This window comes from Engystomops pustulosus, chromosome 4, assembly GCF_040894005.1.
Source record: "Engystomops pustulosus chromosome 4, aEngPut4.maternal, whole genome shotgun sequence".
NCBI lineage: Eukaryota > Metazoa > Chordata > Amphibia > Anura > Leptodactylidae > Engystomops > Engystomops pustulosus.
In genome coordinates, this window is record NC_092414.1 from 89,674,796 (window position 1) to 89,692,292 (window position 17,497).

Below are 17,497 nucleotides of genomic sequence, written 5' to 3' on the forward strand. Positions count from 1 at the left end.
TAATTACACAATATTATGCCATATGTTCCAATTATAGGTCAAAAGAGCCAAGATCATTCCCTAGACAAGGTAACGCGTACTTTGTTGAGGGCATCTACCATCAGTAATCTGATGGTAGATGTCCTTTAAGTTTGATGCAAGGACTCACCCCGTCTTGTGCAAGCTCTGCAGTCCATGGGATTTGGACAACATATGGGTCAGTTTCCTTGGGTTGTACATGTTTATGTACATCAGGCAACATTATAGGTTAAACCCTCCCCCTATCTCCTCTTCACACTGAGCTACAGTAAAGCTGAAGTCTGGCAGCTCAGAAATGGGGATGAAGAGGTGGAGGAGGAAAAGCGTGAAGACTCCTCTGTGTGATGCCAGGGCTGCTGCAGACACCACAGGGTGTGTGATGGTATGTGACATGTGTGGATGTGTATTACTGAGCCTTATAGTGAGTGTATGGTATACGTGATGATGTGTTTGCCTGCATGTGTATCTGTTTGCATGTATCTGTCTGCCGGTGTGTGTGTTTGCCTCCATGCTTCTATGTCTGTATGCATGTATCTGTAGCTGTCTGCATGTATTTGTAGCTGTCTGCCTGTATTTATGTCTTGCTGCATGTGTGGATGTGTGAATGATATTAATCATCTCAAATGTACATGAGAAGCAGATAGGGTTCAGCAGTGATGTGTATTATGAGGTTACACAGCAGATGTGGTAGGTATTATGAGGTTCTGCAGCAGGAAAGTTGTGCATTATGAAGTTCAACAGCAGTGATGTGTATTATGAGGTTCCGCAGCAGCTAAGGTGTGTATTATGAGGTTCCGCAGCAGCTAAGGCGTGTATTATGAGGTTCCGCAGCAGCTCAGGTTTGTCTTATGAGGTTCTGCAGCAGCTGAGTTGAAGTTTCAGTTTTATTACTTGGCAGAGTGGAGGGGCACACATTTTTAGGTTCGCCCTGTTGGTTAAATGACCTCAAAACTGCCCTGACCATGACAAGGCTATTTGGATGAAATAAAAATATTTCAGGGAACATGAGACAGAATTTTTAATCCTGGCACGTGAGTTCACTGCAAAGGGGCCCACTGAGGCACTGTCGCCCAGGGGCCTACTGAAATCTGGAGCCGGCCCTGCTTTCAGATCTCATCAGACTTGTGGTTCTGTGACCTGATAAATGGACAAATTTTAACATAAAAGTTGGAATGCTGAAAAGGATATTATTCTGCCCGGTGGGATAGTAGTTTAGTGCTATACAAGTTGGTGACAGATTCCCTTTAAACTTCCCAGATGAAAATTCAGTAGTGTGTTTGCACCATGTGTTCCCATCTATGGGTTTCCCACCTATTGTGAATGCCAGGAATACTGATTATCATATAGAATAATAATCTTCCAAGTTGGTTGGATTGTTTAATCTTTTAGATTTCCGGAGTGCAACTTCCATACAATAGTTGTTATCTTAGGATATTACAAGTGAAACACGAAAAAACAAATCAACCGTTTATAAAATGAAAACTGAGCTGTGATTGGTTGCAATGACTAGATTAGATTTTTTGATTAATATACTCATGGTACTGCTGTATAAGATACAGTTATGGATTATAAAATATACTGAGAAAGAAAAGGCTGGAATAAATCTTCAGTTTAAAGCTTGCAACCTCTTATCCACTCTGACAGATCTCTGCCCTTGCAATGGTTTCTCCAAGCAACCCTGTAGAAGAGAAAGTCATTATTATATTCAATACGGTTTATTTAGTTGAAGAGCATATGCATACATTTCAAGAAGCAAGGTTAAAAAATGTTGTCAATAATGACAGTATACATCATAATGGCAATAGGACACGCTGGACCCAACAACAGTTAATGTAAATGGGTAACCCTTGCATGAAGTGACCGCACTACAGCGTGGTGGTGACATACCAAACCCATACATAAAGACCAACTCTATTAACAGCTTGAAACAGTACATTATATAAGAGTGAAAATGTAACCAAGCATAGAGTCTTAGATATTACATATTAGTGCGTTCATAATACATAGTGCAGGACCAACCACCCGGTTCCCATGGAGAAAGTCATAATTAATATAAGCAGCTTTGACATGTTCATATTATAAAATTTGATTAAAGGCCATTCTACTACCACATTACCCCAATATTATTTGGTGCAGCTAGAACAAGCTGTTCAGGTACTATTTCTATGGCTACTAAGATCCATTGCATACATGCCCTACATTACAGGAAGCTGTGCACCACCTGCATCTTTCCATTTAACTGACCTGAGTAATGGCCAAGCTTATACAACATTAGGGCCGCGGTCACACGTTCCGGTAGGCGACGCTAGTGCACAGGGGGCGGTCCTCGGCCCGAACGCACATGCGTTTCCAGGGAAAGGCATGTGATTTATAAGCCGATCGCATGTGTTTCCCTGGAAACACATGTGCGTTTGGGCAGAGGACTGCCCCCTGTGCGCTAGCGCCGCGTTATGAACGGACGCCTAGACGAACGTGTGGCTGCGGCCAAAGGTGGTTTCACATTGTTGGTTTTTCACATCAAAAAGAACAGATTCTAAACTAATCACTGATCAGTGAAAGAAACTGAAGTGTGAAAAAGCCCATTGAAAAGACTGGTTCAGTAAGGCATCAGTGCAAAATCACTGAAGCCAGGTAGAGAAAACCAATCTGTATGTGTCCATAAGCCAAAATGGGTTCAGTGAGAAATCACACAAATGTGAAAAAAACACAAATGTGAAACCACCCTTACTCTCACCGGTCATCAAGGGTGTGAGGAGAGGGTTCACGGGCTGAATGCGCCCTCAAGTTCTTAGTGTGGGAGCTCAGCTGTCACACGCAGCCGAGCTCCCTCAGTGATTGCACCAGAAAAAAGCAGGTGAACTCCAGCGGACCTCGGCGCAGCAGCGACACCTGGTGAATATCGGCGCACGGACCTTAGTGAATCCCGGCAGAACCCGAATCAGCGTCGGAGAACCCGCCGCTGGATCGCGACTGGACCGGGTAAGTAAATGTGCCCCAATATCTCTATATTTTTTCATTTCATTTTACAATTTTGCTGAATAAAACCTAAGGTGGGGAAAAAATCTATAGCTTTTGCAATTCTTCTGCGTTCCAATAGGTACTTTCAATTTTTTTGTTTACGAAGCTGGTTGAGGGTTTACTTTTTGCAGGGCACGTTGTACAATTCTGGAGTACATATGTTTTCTGATCACTTTTTATTGCATTTTTTATGTAACGAGATAAACTGTAATGGTAAAAATCATATTTTTTCCTTTAAATGTAAGTTTTAAATATAAAATGTAATTTATTGATTTTTTTATTTAAAAACATATTTTCTCCCTTTTTTTCCAACTAATGAGCGCCCCATCATCTGAAAATACTGATTGTGCCTATGTGGCAGAATCTTAGAGGCAATGACTATGATCAGACCCCTTGGTTGCCATTGATAATCACCCCCTGAAAGTGTTGCATGGGGCAATCACGATGACCATGACATTTAAAAGGTTAACTGCTGCAATCAGAGCTCAATTCTTACCGTGGCTGCTACACTGGGGTGTCAGCTGTTAGTTACGGCTGTCACCCTAAGCTTACTGATGCTGGTTCATCTCTGGCGCTAAGCTGAACCGCCATCAGCTCAATGACAGATATATCCTTTGCTGAGTGTTAATTAGCAGAGCTTTTATAATTATAATATGAGTCAGAAGAGCTGATGGGGTTTTTACCAGAGCCTCTCTGTACTGCAGCTTTACAGGCTGCCACAGTGTGCAGAGCACTCCACCCCATGTGTAGTGTTGAAACTTTCTCTGCTGCTGTGATTTTACAGCAGGCAAAGGGAGGGGGAAGTGCTGATGGAGCAGGGGGGATTGGGAAACAAAAGGTGGGTGTTACCAGAGACCTTACATTTTGCAGCTTCGCTGTCTCCCCCTTTCCCTCTTCTGCGTGAGCACTTTCCCCCTCCATTTACTTAATGAAATCTAACAACCCCAGAGGAAGTTTCAACACACAGTGGGAGGGGGAAGTGCTTCTGCACAATGTAAAAACCTGTGAAGCTGCAGCATGAAGGGGCTCTGGCAACTTCGCCAGGAGCCCTCCTGGCTTATTAGCATAATTTGTAGGTACATGGATCTGTGAGTAAGTGTCCCTGGTTTATCATCCTTGATCTTGATGGTAGATTTCCTTTAAGAAAAAGTGTTAAACATCTTGTACTCACCAGGCATTCATACCGTTGGGATCACTTACAACACGCTTTGCACATTTCACAGATTCAGTTATATCGTCAGAAAGCAATTCTGTTAAACAGTAACATAAATTACAATTTGCAAATTACATTATAACTTAGGTAAAAGCTTTTCAATTTTTTTTTTTCAATTTCTTTTTCTTTATCTACAAATTATTAGCTACCCTTATACTTTCTTAGTATTATAATATTGTAAGTAAAATGTATAAAAATGCTGTATATCGTAATTGAGTAAAAATGCTAAATTTTCTTTTAATCATTTCAAGTGTACCTAACCCTTAAACAAGTTTACTTAAATCAGAAGTGCACTGGAAGTAGTATTCCTGGGGAATAGCAGTGTAGATGTCCATTATATCGCTTGCATTCTTCATAGTTTAGTAGTTTTCACTAATGCAGATACAACCCCCCTCTCATTTTGGTAGGTGGGGGGAATAAAAAAAATATTTTTCCATATACAGGCGGTCCCCTACTTAAGGACACCCGACTTACAGACGACTCATAGTTACAGACGGACCCCTCTGCCCACTGTGACCTCTGGTGAAGCTCTCTGGAGGCTTTACTATAGTCCCAGACTGCAATGATCAGCTGTAAGGTGTCTGTAATGAAGCTTTATTGATAATCCTTGGTCCAATTACATAAAAAAATGTTTAACTCCAATTGTCACTTGGGCAAAAAAAAAAAAATTGTCTGGAGCTACAATTATAAAATATACAATTCCGACTTACATACAAATTCAACTTAAGAACAAACCTACAGACCCTATCTTGTACGTAACCCGGGGACTGCCTGTACAGTGTATATTTACACTATTATCATATAAATGTATTTTGGTGTTGTGGTTATAATTTACATAAACTTTGCTGTAACATGTACAAAGCGCATGTATTATGGAATATATGATCTCATCTAAAATCTGCCACATCATTTATGTTACAAAAATTGCTACTGCGCGGTCATTCCTTGTATTATATATAATTATTTACATGATAAAAAAGAAGTCTCATTCCTTACCTTGGCAGTTGATTTTGCAAGCATTTTTAGCTCTAGGGGTCTTAAAATCATTACACCACCATCGGCTGTTTATCTGTAGGATGCCATAGTCAGTACTGTTGTCTCCCCTGTTAAAGTTTTTGCTGCCTGTGTTAAAGGAGCTCTCGTAGAACGCTGTACAAACCCCTGTAAAGATTTTACAGTTGTTTCAGAAGCAGAATTTTGATACTAGTATTACCTTAAATATCAAGGACAACATTGACAAAGATTATAATCTAGTCTTCAGGTCTCATCTTTTATACCTTTTATCTGTAATAGAGGACTTTATTTCAATAAATTCCTAATTTTTTTTAATGGAATTGAATCAATTAGTTTGATACCACTCTTTAGCCATAGATGTTAGCACCACATATTTTTGCCTATTTATTCCTCTTTCATATATTTCTCTACCAAGCCCCTGGGATTTGTTGGCTAGTGGCAGCTTCTGCAAGCATTTTCCTTTGTGAAGTCCATAACTGTGGACCCTGGACTCGTGAACTCCTTTCACGGTCATTTGGCATACACCCAAGTGAGAACCCCACGGTTAGGGGTTGTTGTTTGTGTCTCTTTTTCTGGAAGGTATCAAACAAGCCACTGTCCTCTGTGTTTATAACGACACAAGGCTTTAGGCCCACAAGTTGTCAACATCCTGTTATGTAGGACAGTGACTGTATCACAAAAATGTCCTGCTGCTTCCCTGTGTGTTTTATGGAGACTACCTATACATTCCCTTGAGCGGGTTTGTTGAAGTCTTCACTCTGGTTGGGACCCTGATCCCTTTTCTCGCTGTTCCACTACTTATTTTTCTGACACATTTTGCCCTGCAACATTCTGCAAGAAAGATAACATTAAAAATTCCCCTTAATGCAAGTACATCATGATAAGCTATCCTAAAGGGAACCTTTTTTTTGCATCCCCTATGTCCCCATAAAAAATAGTGTACACATTGCCAAAGAGTTCTTATAGTAAAACTGTCTTTTTCCAAAAAAAAGATGTTAGATCAAAGTTTACCTTTCTCTATGTAGAGCTGTGCCCCTAGTCCCATGGGAGTGGCCAGTGAGGAGTGGTTTCCCCCACCCTTGAGAAATCGCTCTTTGGCAATGTGTACAATATTCTCTATGGGGACATCTGGGAGCTGGAAAAAGATGTACCTTCAATGGACATGATAGCATGACTCTCCGCTGCCCTGTATACAGGTCATTTGTATACAGCTTTCAAAGATATATTTCTGTGTGATGCTGAATCTCCTGTTCTATAGAGAGAGATCACTGTGATCCTGACTAGAGATGAGCGAACATGCTCGTCCGAGCTTGATGCTCGGTCGAGCATTAGGGTACTCGAAACTGCTCGTTGCTCGGACGAATACTTCGCCCGCTCGAGAAAATGGCAGCTCCCGCCGTTTTGCTTTTTGGCGGCCAGAAACAGAGCCAATCACAAGCCAGGAGACTCTGCACTCCACCCAGCATGACGTGGTACCCTTACACGTCGATAGCAGTGGTTGGCTGGCCAGATCAGGTGACCCTGGGATAGACTAGCCGCTGCCCGCGCTGCTCGGATCATTCTGTGTCTGGATGCCGCTAGGGAGAGAGCTGCTGCTGGTCAGGGAAAGCGTTAGGGTGTTCTATTAGCTTACTGTTAGGCAGGAGTGATTCTCAAAGAACCCAACAGCCCTTCTTAGGGCTACAATAACGTTCTACTTTTTTTATTTTAATTTGCATCTAGTACCATTTTGTGAGGAATTAGCAGGGGGACTTGCTACCGTTGTGTTTAGCTCTTAGTGGCACACATATCCATAGCAAAGACCGAAGTGGGAAAATTTAGTAGGGGTTGGATTTCAATTAGGCACTAACTCAGTGTCATCTCATCTGGCATAGTAGTGTGCTTTGATACTTGGCTAGAAAATAGCCATAGGAGAATACAAAGAGCTTACTTACGCCTACAGTAGCGTTCTATATATTTGATTTCTGGTTGATCTGCTGGTGGCTGTACTTTCTGCAGTGCATGTACTAGCCAATTCTGAGCAATTTGTAGTGAGACTTGCGACCGCTGTGTTCTGCGCTTAGTGACGCACATATCCATAGCAAAGACCGAAGTGGGAAAATTTAGTAGGGGTTGGATTTCAATTAGGCACTAACTCAGTGTCATCTCATCTGGCATAGTAGTGTGCTTTGATACTTGGCTAGAAAATAGCCATAGGAGAATACAAAGAGCTTACTTACGCCTACAGTAGCGTTCTATATATTTGATTTCTGGTTGATCTGCTGGTGGCTGTACTTTCTGCAGTGCATGTACTAGCCAATTCTGAGCAATTTGTAGTGAGACTTGCGACCGCTGTGTTCTGCGCTTAGTGACGCACATATCCATAGCAAAGACCGAAGTGGGAAAATTTAGTAGGGGTTGGATTTCAATTAGGCACTAACTCAGTGTCATCTCATCTGGCATAGTAGTGTGCTTTGATACTTGGCTAGAAAATAGCCATAGCAATAGGATAGCATTGTTTGGTTTTAAAAACTCAAAAAAAAAACAAAAAACACAAAAAAAAACAAAAAACACAAAAAAAAACAAAAAACACAAAAAAAAACAAAAAAAAGTTAAAAAAAAAATAAAGTTATAACTCTCATTTTAAAAATGTTTAACCCGAGGGCTAGGGGTAGAGGACGAGGGCGGGGACGTGGGCGTCCAACTACTGCAGGGGTCAGAGGCCGTGGTCCTGGGCGGGGTGAGACACCACCTGCTGATGAGGGAGCAGGGGAACGCCGCAGAGCTACACTCCCTAGGTTCATGTCTGAAGTTACTGGGACTCGTGGTAGAGCACTGTTGAGGCCAGAACAGTGCGAACAGGTGATGTCGTGGATTGCTGACAATGCTTCAAGCAATTTGTCCACCACCAGTCAGTCTTCCACGCAGTCCACCCATGTCACCGAAATCGCCACTCCTCCAGCTCCTGCACCTCAGCCTCCTCCCCCCCAGTCTGCCCCCTCCCAGGAAAATTTGGCATTTGAACCGGCATACTCTGAGGAACTGTTTTCTGGACCCTTCCCACAGTCACAAACCACTTGTCCGGTTGCTGATGAGCAATTTTCCGATGCCCAGGTTTTCCACCAGTCACAGTCTGTGGGTGATGATGACCTTCTTGACGTAGTGGAAGTGTGTAAAGAGGTGTCCGACGATGAGGAGACACGGTTGTCAGACAGTGGGGAAGTTGTTGTCAGGGCAGGAAGTCCGAGGGGGGAGCAGACTGAGGGATCGGAGGATGATGAGGTGACAGACCCAAGCTGGGTTGAGAGGCCGGGTGAACACAGTGCTTCTGAGACGGAGGAGAGTCCTCGACCAGAACAGGTTGGAAGAGGCAGTGGTGGGGCCAGACGGAGAGGCAGGGCCAGAGCTGGTGCATCAGCGCCAAATGTGTCAACTAGTGAAGCTCCCGTGGCGAGGGCTCTTGCGGCGAGGGCTAGATCTTCAGAAGTCTGGAGGTTCTTTAAGGAAACACCGGATGACCGACGGACTGTGGTGTGCAACATTTGCCAAACCAGGCTCAGCAGGGGTTCCACCACTACTAGCTTAACTACCACCAGTATGCGCAGGCATATGAATGCTAAACACCCCACTCAGTGGCAACAAGCCCGTTCACCTCCGGCCGTGCACACCACTGCTCCTTCCCCTGTGTCAGCTGCTAGTCAGCCCCCTGCCCAGGACCCTGCCACAAAAACCCCATCGTCGCCTCCACGATCCTCCACAGCATCCACCAGCGTTCAGCTGTCCATACCCCAGACGCTGGAGCGGAAACGCAAATATAGTGCAACCCACCCGCACGCCCAAGCCCTTAATGTGCACATCTCCAGATTGCTTAGCCTGGAGATGCTGCCCTATAGGCTAGTAGAGACCGAGGCCTTTCGCAACCTCATGGCGGCGGCCGCCCCTCGGTATTCGGTCCCCAGCCGCCACTACTTTTCCCGATGTGCCGTCCCAGCCCTGCACCAGCACGTGTCAGACAACATCATCCGTGCCCTGACCAACGCCGTTTCTGACAAGGTCCACCTGACCACGGACACGTGGACGAGTGCTGCCGGGCAGGGCCACTATATATCGCTGACGGCACATTGGGTTAACTTGGTGGAGGCTGGGACCGAGTCTGACCCTGGGGCTGCTCATATACTGCCGACGCCGAGGATTGCGGGGCCTACCTCGGTCCAGGTGTTTCAGGCCTACTATGCCTCCTCCTCCTCCCACCCCTCCTCCACCTCCTCCTCCGAACTACCATCCGTGGGCACGGCGCCATCAGTCGGTAGCTCTAGGCACAGCAGCAGTGCCGTCGCTAAGCGACAGCAGGCGGTGCTCAAACTGCTGAGCCTAGGCGACAAAAGGCACACCGCCCAAGAGCTATTACAGGGCATCACGGCGCAGACTGATCTGTGGCTGGCACCGCTGAACCTCAAGCCGGGAATGGTTGTGTGTGACAACGGCCGTAACCTGGTGGCGGCTCTGCAACTCGGCAGACTGACACATGTGCCATGCCTGGCCCATGTGTTAAATCTGATAGTTCAGCGTTTCCTCAAGACATACCCCAATCTGTCTGATTTGCTCACGAAGGTGCGCCGCATCTGTGCGCATTTCAGGAAGTCCAGCCCAGATGCTGCCACTCTCAGGGCAGCGCAGCGCCGCCTCCAACTGCCCGCTCACCGACTGTTGTGCGACGTGCCCACGAGGTGGAATTCAACACTGACCATGTTATCCAGAGTTTACCAGCAGCGCAGAGCGATTGTAGACTGCCAGATGTCAACTTCCACCAGAACTGGTAGTCAGGTCAGTCAGCTTCCTCAAGTCTACAATGAGGAGTGGACGTGGATGTCTGATATCTGTCAGGTGCTGAGTAACTTTGAGGAGTCAACACAGATGGTCAGTGGCGATGCCGCCATCATCAGCCTCACCATCCCGCTGCTTGGCCTGTTGAAAAACTCTCTGGTCAGCATGAAGTCGGAAGCTTTGCGCTCGTCACAAGAGACAGGGGAAGAATATTCCCTTGTTGATAGCCAAAGCACCCTCAGGTCTGTTTCTCAGCGCATATCGGAGGAGGTGGAGGTGGAGGAGGATGAGGAGGAAGAGGAGGAGAATGTTGGCGAGACACAAGAGGGGACCATTGTTGAGTCCTTTACTGTTCAGCGTGTATGGGCAGAAGAAGAGGAGTTGGAGGAGTTGGAGGAGGAGGAAATGGACAGTCAGGCCAGTGAGGGGAGTGAATTCTTACGCGTTGGTACTCTGGCGCATATGGCAGATTTCATGCTAGGCTGCCTATCCCGTGACCCTCGCGTTCAAAGAATTTATTCCAGCACCGATTACTGGGTGTTCACTCTCCTGGACCCACGGTACAAGCAAAATCTTTCCACTCTCATCCCTGCAGAGGAAAGGAGTGTGAGAATGCATGAATACCAGCAGGCCCTGGTGCACAAGCTGAAACAGTATTTCCCTTCTGACAGCGCTAGCGGCAGAGTGCGTAGTTCTGCGGGACAAGTAGCGAGGGAGAGTAGGCGAGCAGGCAGCTTGTCCAGCACTGGCAAGGGTACGCTTTACAAGGCTTTTGCCAGCTTTATGTCACCCCAGCAAGACACTGTCACCTGTCCCCAGTCTCGGCAGAGTAGGGCTGATCTTTACAGAAAGATGGTGAGGGAGTACGTAGCTGACCATACCATCGTCCTAAATGATCACACAGCTCCCTACAACTACTGGGTTTCAAAGCTGGACATGTGGCACGAACTGGCGCTGTACGCCTTGGAGGTTCTTGCCTGCCCTGCCGCTAGCGTCTTGTCCGAGCGGGTTTTCAGTGCAGCTGGTGGCATCATCACCGATAAGCGTACACGCCTGTCGACTGACAGCGCTGACAGGCTGACGCTTATTAAAATGAATAAAGGCTGGATTTCTCAGAATTTCCAATCTCCACCAGGTGAAGGAAGCTCAACCTGAATAATTGATCCACTCCTCCTCCTCCTAATTTTCCTCCTTCTCCTCCTCTTTGTACAGTAAAGCAGAGGAAAATGGCTATTTTTTGACAGGGCCCACTGGCTCTTGCTATAGTACTTCATGCATTTAATTTTTCTGGAGGGCCACCTACCCGGTCCTCTGTTTGAAACAATTTTTGTGAGTGCCACATACAGGCACTCAATCTATTCCATTTTACTGCAGGGCCACCTACCTGCTCCTCTGGTTTGAAACATTTTTGGGACTGCCACATACAGGCACTCAATCTATTCCATTTTACTGGAGGGCCACCTACCTGCTCCTCTGGTTTGAAAAATTTTTGGGACTGCCACATACAGGCACTCAATCTATTCCATTTTACTGCAGGGCCACCTACCTGCTCCTCTGGTTTGAAACATTTTTGGGACTGCCACATACAGGCACTCAATCTATTCCATTTTACTGGAGGGCCACCTACCTGCTCCTCTGGTTTGAAAAATTTTTGGGACTGCCACATACAGGCACTCAATCTATTCCATTTTACTGCAGGGCCACCTACCTGCTCCTCTGGTTTGAAACATTTTTGGGACTGCCACATACAGGCACTCAATCTATTCCATTTTACTGGAGGGCCACCTACCTGCTCCTCTGGTTTGAAAAATTTTTGGGACTGCCACATACAGGCACTCAATCTATTCCATTTTACTGCAGGGCCACCTACCTGCTCCTCTGGTTTGAAACATTTTTGGGACTGCCACATACAGGCACTGAATCTATTCCATTTTACTGGAGGGCCACCTACCTGCTCCTCTGGTTTGAAAAATTTTTGGGACTGCCACATACAGGCACTCAATCTATTCCATTTTACTGCAGGGCCACCTACCTGCTCCTCTGGTTTGAAACATTTTTGGGACTGCCACATACAGGCACTCAATCTATTCCATTTTACTGCAGGGCCACCTACCTGCTCCTCTGGTTTGAAACATTTTTGGGACTGCCACATACAGGCACTCAATCTATTCCATTTTACTGGAGGGCCACCTACCTGCTCCTCTGGTTTGAAAAATTTTTGGGACTGCCACATACAGGCACTCAATCTATTCCATTTTACTGGAGGGCCACCTACCTGCTCCTCTGGTTTGAAAAATGTTTGGGACTGCCACATACAGGCACTATCCAAATTAAATTGTCTCCATAGCAGCCTCCACACGTTGTCTCCATTGCTACCTCCAAAAGTCGTCCATATAGCTGCCTCCATAAATCGTCCCTTTATCAAACGAGGTGTGTCAGGCAGAAATTTGGGTTGTTTTCATGGATTCCACATCAAAGTTGTTAACTTTGTCGCCACCCTGCTGTGTTATCCACAAAATATACTGGCAAACTTTTACCATTTAGGGATATTATTTCAGCGCTTCTTGCGCATCTGTTTACATTCCCCTCACCCGGCATATCCTAAACTTATAAGAACGCTACTACACTTGATCTTATACAAAAGGTTCTTAGAAGTGCTGTTTGGGGAGTAGCCTAGAGACAGGGGCTTGGATTGGCGAAAGCTCGCCTGGCAGCGGAGCGCCAGCTCCATGCGCATCATGCGCTTCTTGCGCATCTGTTTACATTCCCCTCACCCGCCATATCCCAAACTTATAAGAACGCTACTACACTTAACTTGGTGCAGGCTGGGACCGAGTCTGACCCTGGGGCTGGTCATATACTGCCGACGCAGAGAATTGCGGGGCCTACCTCGGTCCAGGTCTCAAAGGCCTACTATACCTCCTCCCACCCCTCCTCCACCTCCTCCTCCTCCGAATTACCATCCGTGGGCATGGCGCCATCAGTCGGTAGCTCTAGGCACAGCAGCAGTGCCGTCGCTAAGCGACAGCAGGCGGTGCTGAAACTGCTGAGCCTAGGCGATAAAAGGCACACCGCCCAAGAGCTATTACAGGGCATTCCACATCAAAGTTGTTAACTTTGTCGCCACCCTGCTGTGTAATCCACAAAATATACTTGCAAACTTTTACCATTTAGGGATATTATTTCAGCGCTTCTTGCGCATCTGTTTACATTCCCCTCACCCGCCATATCCTAAACTTATAAGAACGCTACTACACTTGATCTTATACAAAAGGTTCTTAGAAGTGCTGTTTGGGGAGTAGCCTAGAGACAGGAGCTTGGATTGGCGAAAGTTTGCCTGGCTGCAGAGCGCCAGCTCCATCCCAAGATCCAACTAACATAGTTGCAGCACCTTTAATCTACTACTAGTTCACTGCCTCCATAATAATAATAATAATAATCTTTATTTATATAGCGTCATCATATTCTGTAGCGCTTTACAAATCATAGGAAACAAATACAAATGTAATGTAACAGAGCACAACATTTGTATGTAACAACAGGAGTGAGGTCCCTGCTCGCCAGAGCTTACGGTTTATGAAGATGATGGGGTAACACGAGGTAAAAGAATATTTAATGGTCAAGCCATTCTTCTTAGGGAATAGAAAAAAATATAATAAATGGAATTGCTGTCGCTTGAACCACTCAGCCGTCATCTTATATACCAGGTCCAGGGTGAATGGGACTGCAGAGAAGTCTGGTGCCTGTTGGTTGCTGGATAACAGATGGGAGGACGACACAGGACGGGTTAGTAGAAGAGTTAAAACTTCATGCAGTTAATGAGTGTTATAGGCTTGCCTAAAGAAATGGGTTTTAAGAGCACGTTTGAAACTTTGGAGGTTAGGTATTAGTCTGATAGTCCGGGGCAGAGCATTCCATAGAATTGGTGCAGCTCTAGAGAAGTCTTGGAGACGCGAGTGGGAGGTCCGCACTAGGGTAGAGGTTAATCTAAGATCACTGGCGGATCTAAGAGCACGGGTTGGGCGATAGACTGAGATAAGAGAGGAGAGGTAGGGGGGTGCAGCATTATACAGAGCTTTATGGATGAGGGTTATTATTATTTTAAACTGTATTCGAAAGGAGACTGGCAGCCAGTGCAGCGACTGGCATGAACTGTAAGCATACATGGTCCCCTTATCAAACGAGCTGTGTCAGGCAGAATTTTGGGTTGTTTTCATGGCTTCCATGTTAACTTTGTAGCCACCCTGCTGTGTAATCCACAAAATATACTGGCAAACTTTTATCATGTACCGATATTATTTGAGCGCTTCTTGCTCACCTCCATTGGTTTGAAGCCTGAGTCCAATTAGGGTATGTCGCCATGCCACTCTCTAGCCTGCTGCCGCTGCCTCTGCATGCCGTCCCCTATAGTGTCAGGGTCAATTATTGGATGTTTTAGATGCTATCTACCTTCATTCTGTCACTCTGTCATGGCCATGCTGTTGCCCATAATTTTGGCATAATGGTGCGATTAGGCAGCCTCAGAGGCATCCATGCATGCTGCCCCTGCTGTTTCCTGTCCATTTCCGTGGTGTTTCCATCCTTTTCTGAGGTTCCCAGGTGTTTGGCCAAGCTTCCCTGTGCAGAGCCTTGGTCCCCTTGAAAAATGCTCGAGTCTCCCATTGACTTCAATGGGGTTCGTTATTCGAGACGAGCACTCGAGCATCGGGAAAAGTTCGTCTCGAATAACGAGTACCCGAGCATTTTAGTGTTCGCTCATCTCTAATCCTGACACTTTCCGGGATACTTAGTGCACGTTGTGTTGTTGGTGTCCTGAGTTATCAACACAGACTGCAGCCGTGCAACTAGTTCTTTTCTTCACCAAAAGCATAGTTAATCTATGGGTTCTTAAATTTTTACACATATGATGGAGGTAAATGTTGTGTTCGCACTACAACTGGTATCCAAAGATAACAATATGAGTAATAATTTATCACAAAGTGAAATTACAATGCTTTTTAGGGCTCTTCCGCATTTAAGTAAACCTTTAGTAACATAGTAGCAGTAGAATGTATTTGAAAGTTCTCAATGTATTTGAACTTTGTCCAGCCTGTACAGTGTTTGTCTATGGAGGCTGAACACTGGCTTACATCTAATCTTGTGAGCAGTGAGTTTTAACCCTTTCTGCTCTCTGCCTGGCTATAGCATCCTATGAGTATGTGCTTCTAACTGAAATCATGTTCTTTTAATGAGGTTTTATTAAAAGAAGTTACAGTCAGAGGCAGAGCGTTTGGTTGTCCACCCCATCAGGAATAAGTATTACCGTATACCTACACCAGGGATATGTGTATTGTACTACGTGATTTTTAGTTATTCCTCAGAGATTATTCTTCACCTACTTATTTACCTTTGGCTCTCTACATACCAATCCAGCTTACCCAGCTGTGCTGTGACTATGGTTTATCCCTCATCATTTACATTTTTTGGATATTATGACTGTAGGCAGAAGGGTTACAGCGTTGCACTTGTTAAGATCTGTGGTACTATTTTAGTTGATTTTAAGCTTGTCATGTCTTGCAATTGTATTATGTTTGAGCCTCTTGACTCGTGTTTGATTTTTTAATTCATAATTGCGTCTACAACCATTTCCATATTTCCTTTATATTAAAACAATGCTCGCTATTACAGACACAATAATAAAAAAATGATCTTAAATTACAGTTATGAAATGATAACCTATAACTGTGGGACGCCTATATACTTACAGTTAGGCAGACTGTAACCTTTGAAGCCATCAAGCCCTTTTATTTTCATGGCTTTTGCAAGTTCACATTTTTCATACTTTTTTCCACTTGCAAAAGCAAGTATGATGAGAAGTCCAAAGATATGTAGTTGCCTCTTCATAGCTTGGCTTGGTGAATATGGTGTGATGGTGAGAAAACCTCCTTTATATAACATGAAACACAACTTCCTCTTCATGGAAATTCATCCATTTCATAAGCTGTCCATCCTGTTCCTCCCATCTGTGTGACATGGGATTTACCTTATATACTCGAGTATAAGCCTAGTTTTTCAGCACAAAATTTGTGCTCAAAAACCCTAACTTGGCTTATACTCGAGTCAACTAAAAAAAATAAAGACAAAACTCACCTTTCTGACGTCACCCATAGGTCCTCTTCTGTCTGAGACAGAAGAGGACCTATGGGGGATGTCGGAAAGATGAGTACAGTGTTATTTTTTTCCTACTACAGGGGTTGGGCAGGCTGTATGCTACAGGGGCTGGCAGACTATATACTGAGAGGCTGTAACCAATGCATTTCCCACCCTCGGCTTATACTCGAGTCAATAGGTTTTCCCAGTTTTTTGTGTTGAAATTAGGGGTCTCGGCTTGTACTCGGGTCGGCTTATACTCGAGTATATACGGTACCATAATAGCTTCTGATAACACCATAATGAAAAGTGTTTTAGTATTTTTTAAGCAATTCCTTTTTAATAATTCAATAATAATGTACTTCTAGTTATAGCATACATGATGTGTTGTTTTGTATAAATGGGGAGGGAGATAGGATGGTGTTGATGCAACATACAGCATATTAAGAGAAGAATGCAATATAGGTTTAGCTGCTCAAAATTCTTATACATGAAATCAACCCCCCCAAACTAAGATTACCTACTTGTTGCTAATCACTTGAATAAGTCACCTCTTGAAGTTGCCCAATGTAATTGATGAAGCCCCTGGAGTCATAGACAGTGCAGGTTTTTTTTCCCAAACATATTTTTTATTTATTTTATTACACAATGCCAGAATGTACAAATAATATATGTCACTGGACTATACAAAGGTGACACCGTGGGGCTTATTTACTAAGGGTCGCGCTGCTCACTTTCGTTGAACTGTGCGCTGTTTCCGGGATTTGCGCAGCTTTGACAGGTATTTAACAGGGGTTTCCGCTAGGATTGTGTTGCATGCATCCGGTTTTTGGCATGGCTGCGCTGGCTTTCATGCAACAGAAATCGTGGGGTGTGATGTCAGACGATACGATTGATTCGGACTGAGCGCAGGTTTTAACTTTCAAATTGTGTCGCAAGACAGAAGAAGGTGAACTCCGTTGGATCTGAGTGGGGAAGGGACACATGCAGGATATCGGGCGCGCGATCTTAGTGAATCGCGTCGGACAATGCGCTTTCTGTGAACTCCTCGAACCGGGTTAGTAAATGTGCCCCTATATGGTTCAGGCTGGACCTTGACAAATCCACAACTCTCTGAATCAAGTCTTCTTGCAGCGTATCTTCACTGGTGCTCAGTGTTTGATGCAGTCCTAAAGCTTTAACATCTTATGCTGAATGAAATGCAGAGAGATCAGATTGGTGCAGCCGACCTGACTTCTCAATTCTCAGGGACTCCATGCCCACTTCATTATTGTCACAATATATTATATTGTCACATTATCA

General features: G+C 44.9%; 1 protein-coding gene and 1 long non-coding RNA gene across 2 annotated transcripts in view; one reads left to right on the forward strand and one right to left on the reverse strand.

The window, feature by feature from the left end:
- Nucleotides 1-17,497, forward strand: part of LOC140126806 (uncharacterized) — a 36,844-nt gene that overhangs the window by 18,848 nt on the left and 499 nt on the right. The gene's annotated exons all lie outside the window — the stretch shown is intronic.
- Nucleotides 1,393-16,046, reverse strand: LYZ (lysozyme). Its single transcript, XM_072150676.1, has 4 exons — nt 15,811-16,046; nt 5,246-5,410; nt 4,208-4,286; nt 1,393-1,696 (listed from the first exon to the last, which is right to left on the reverse strand). Exons 1-4 carry the CDS (start codon nt 16,022-16,024, stop codon nt 1,630-1,632), a joined length of 525 nt encoding a protein of 174 aa, XP_072006777.1. The 5' UTR covers nt 16,025-16,046; the 3' UTR covers nt 1,393-1,629.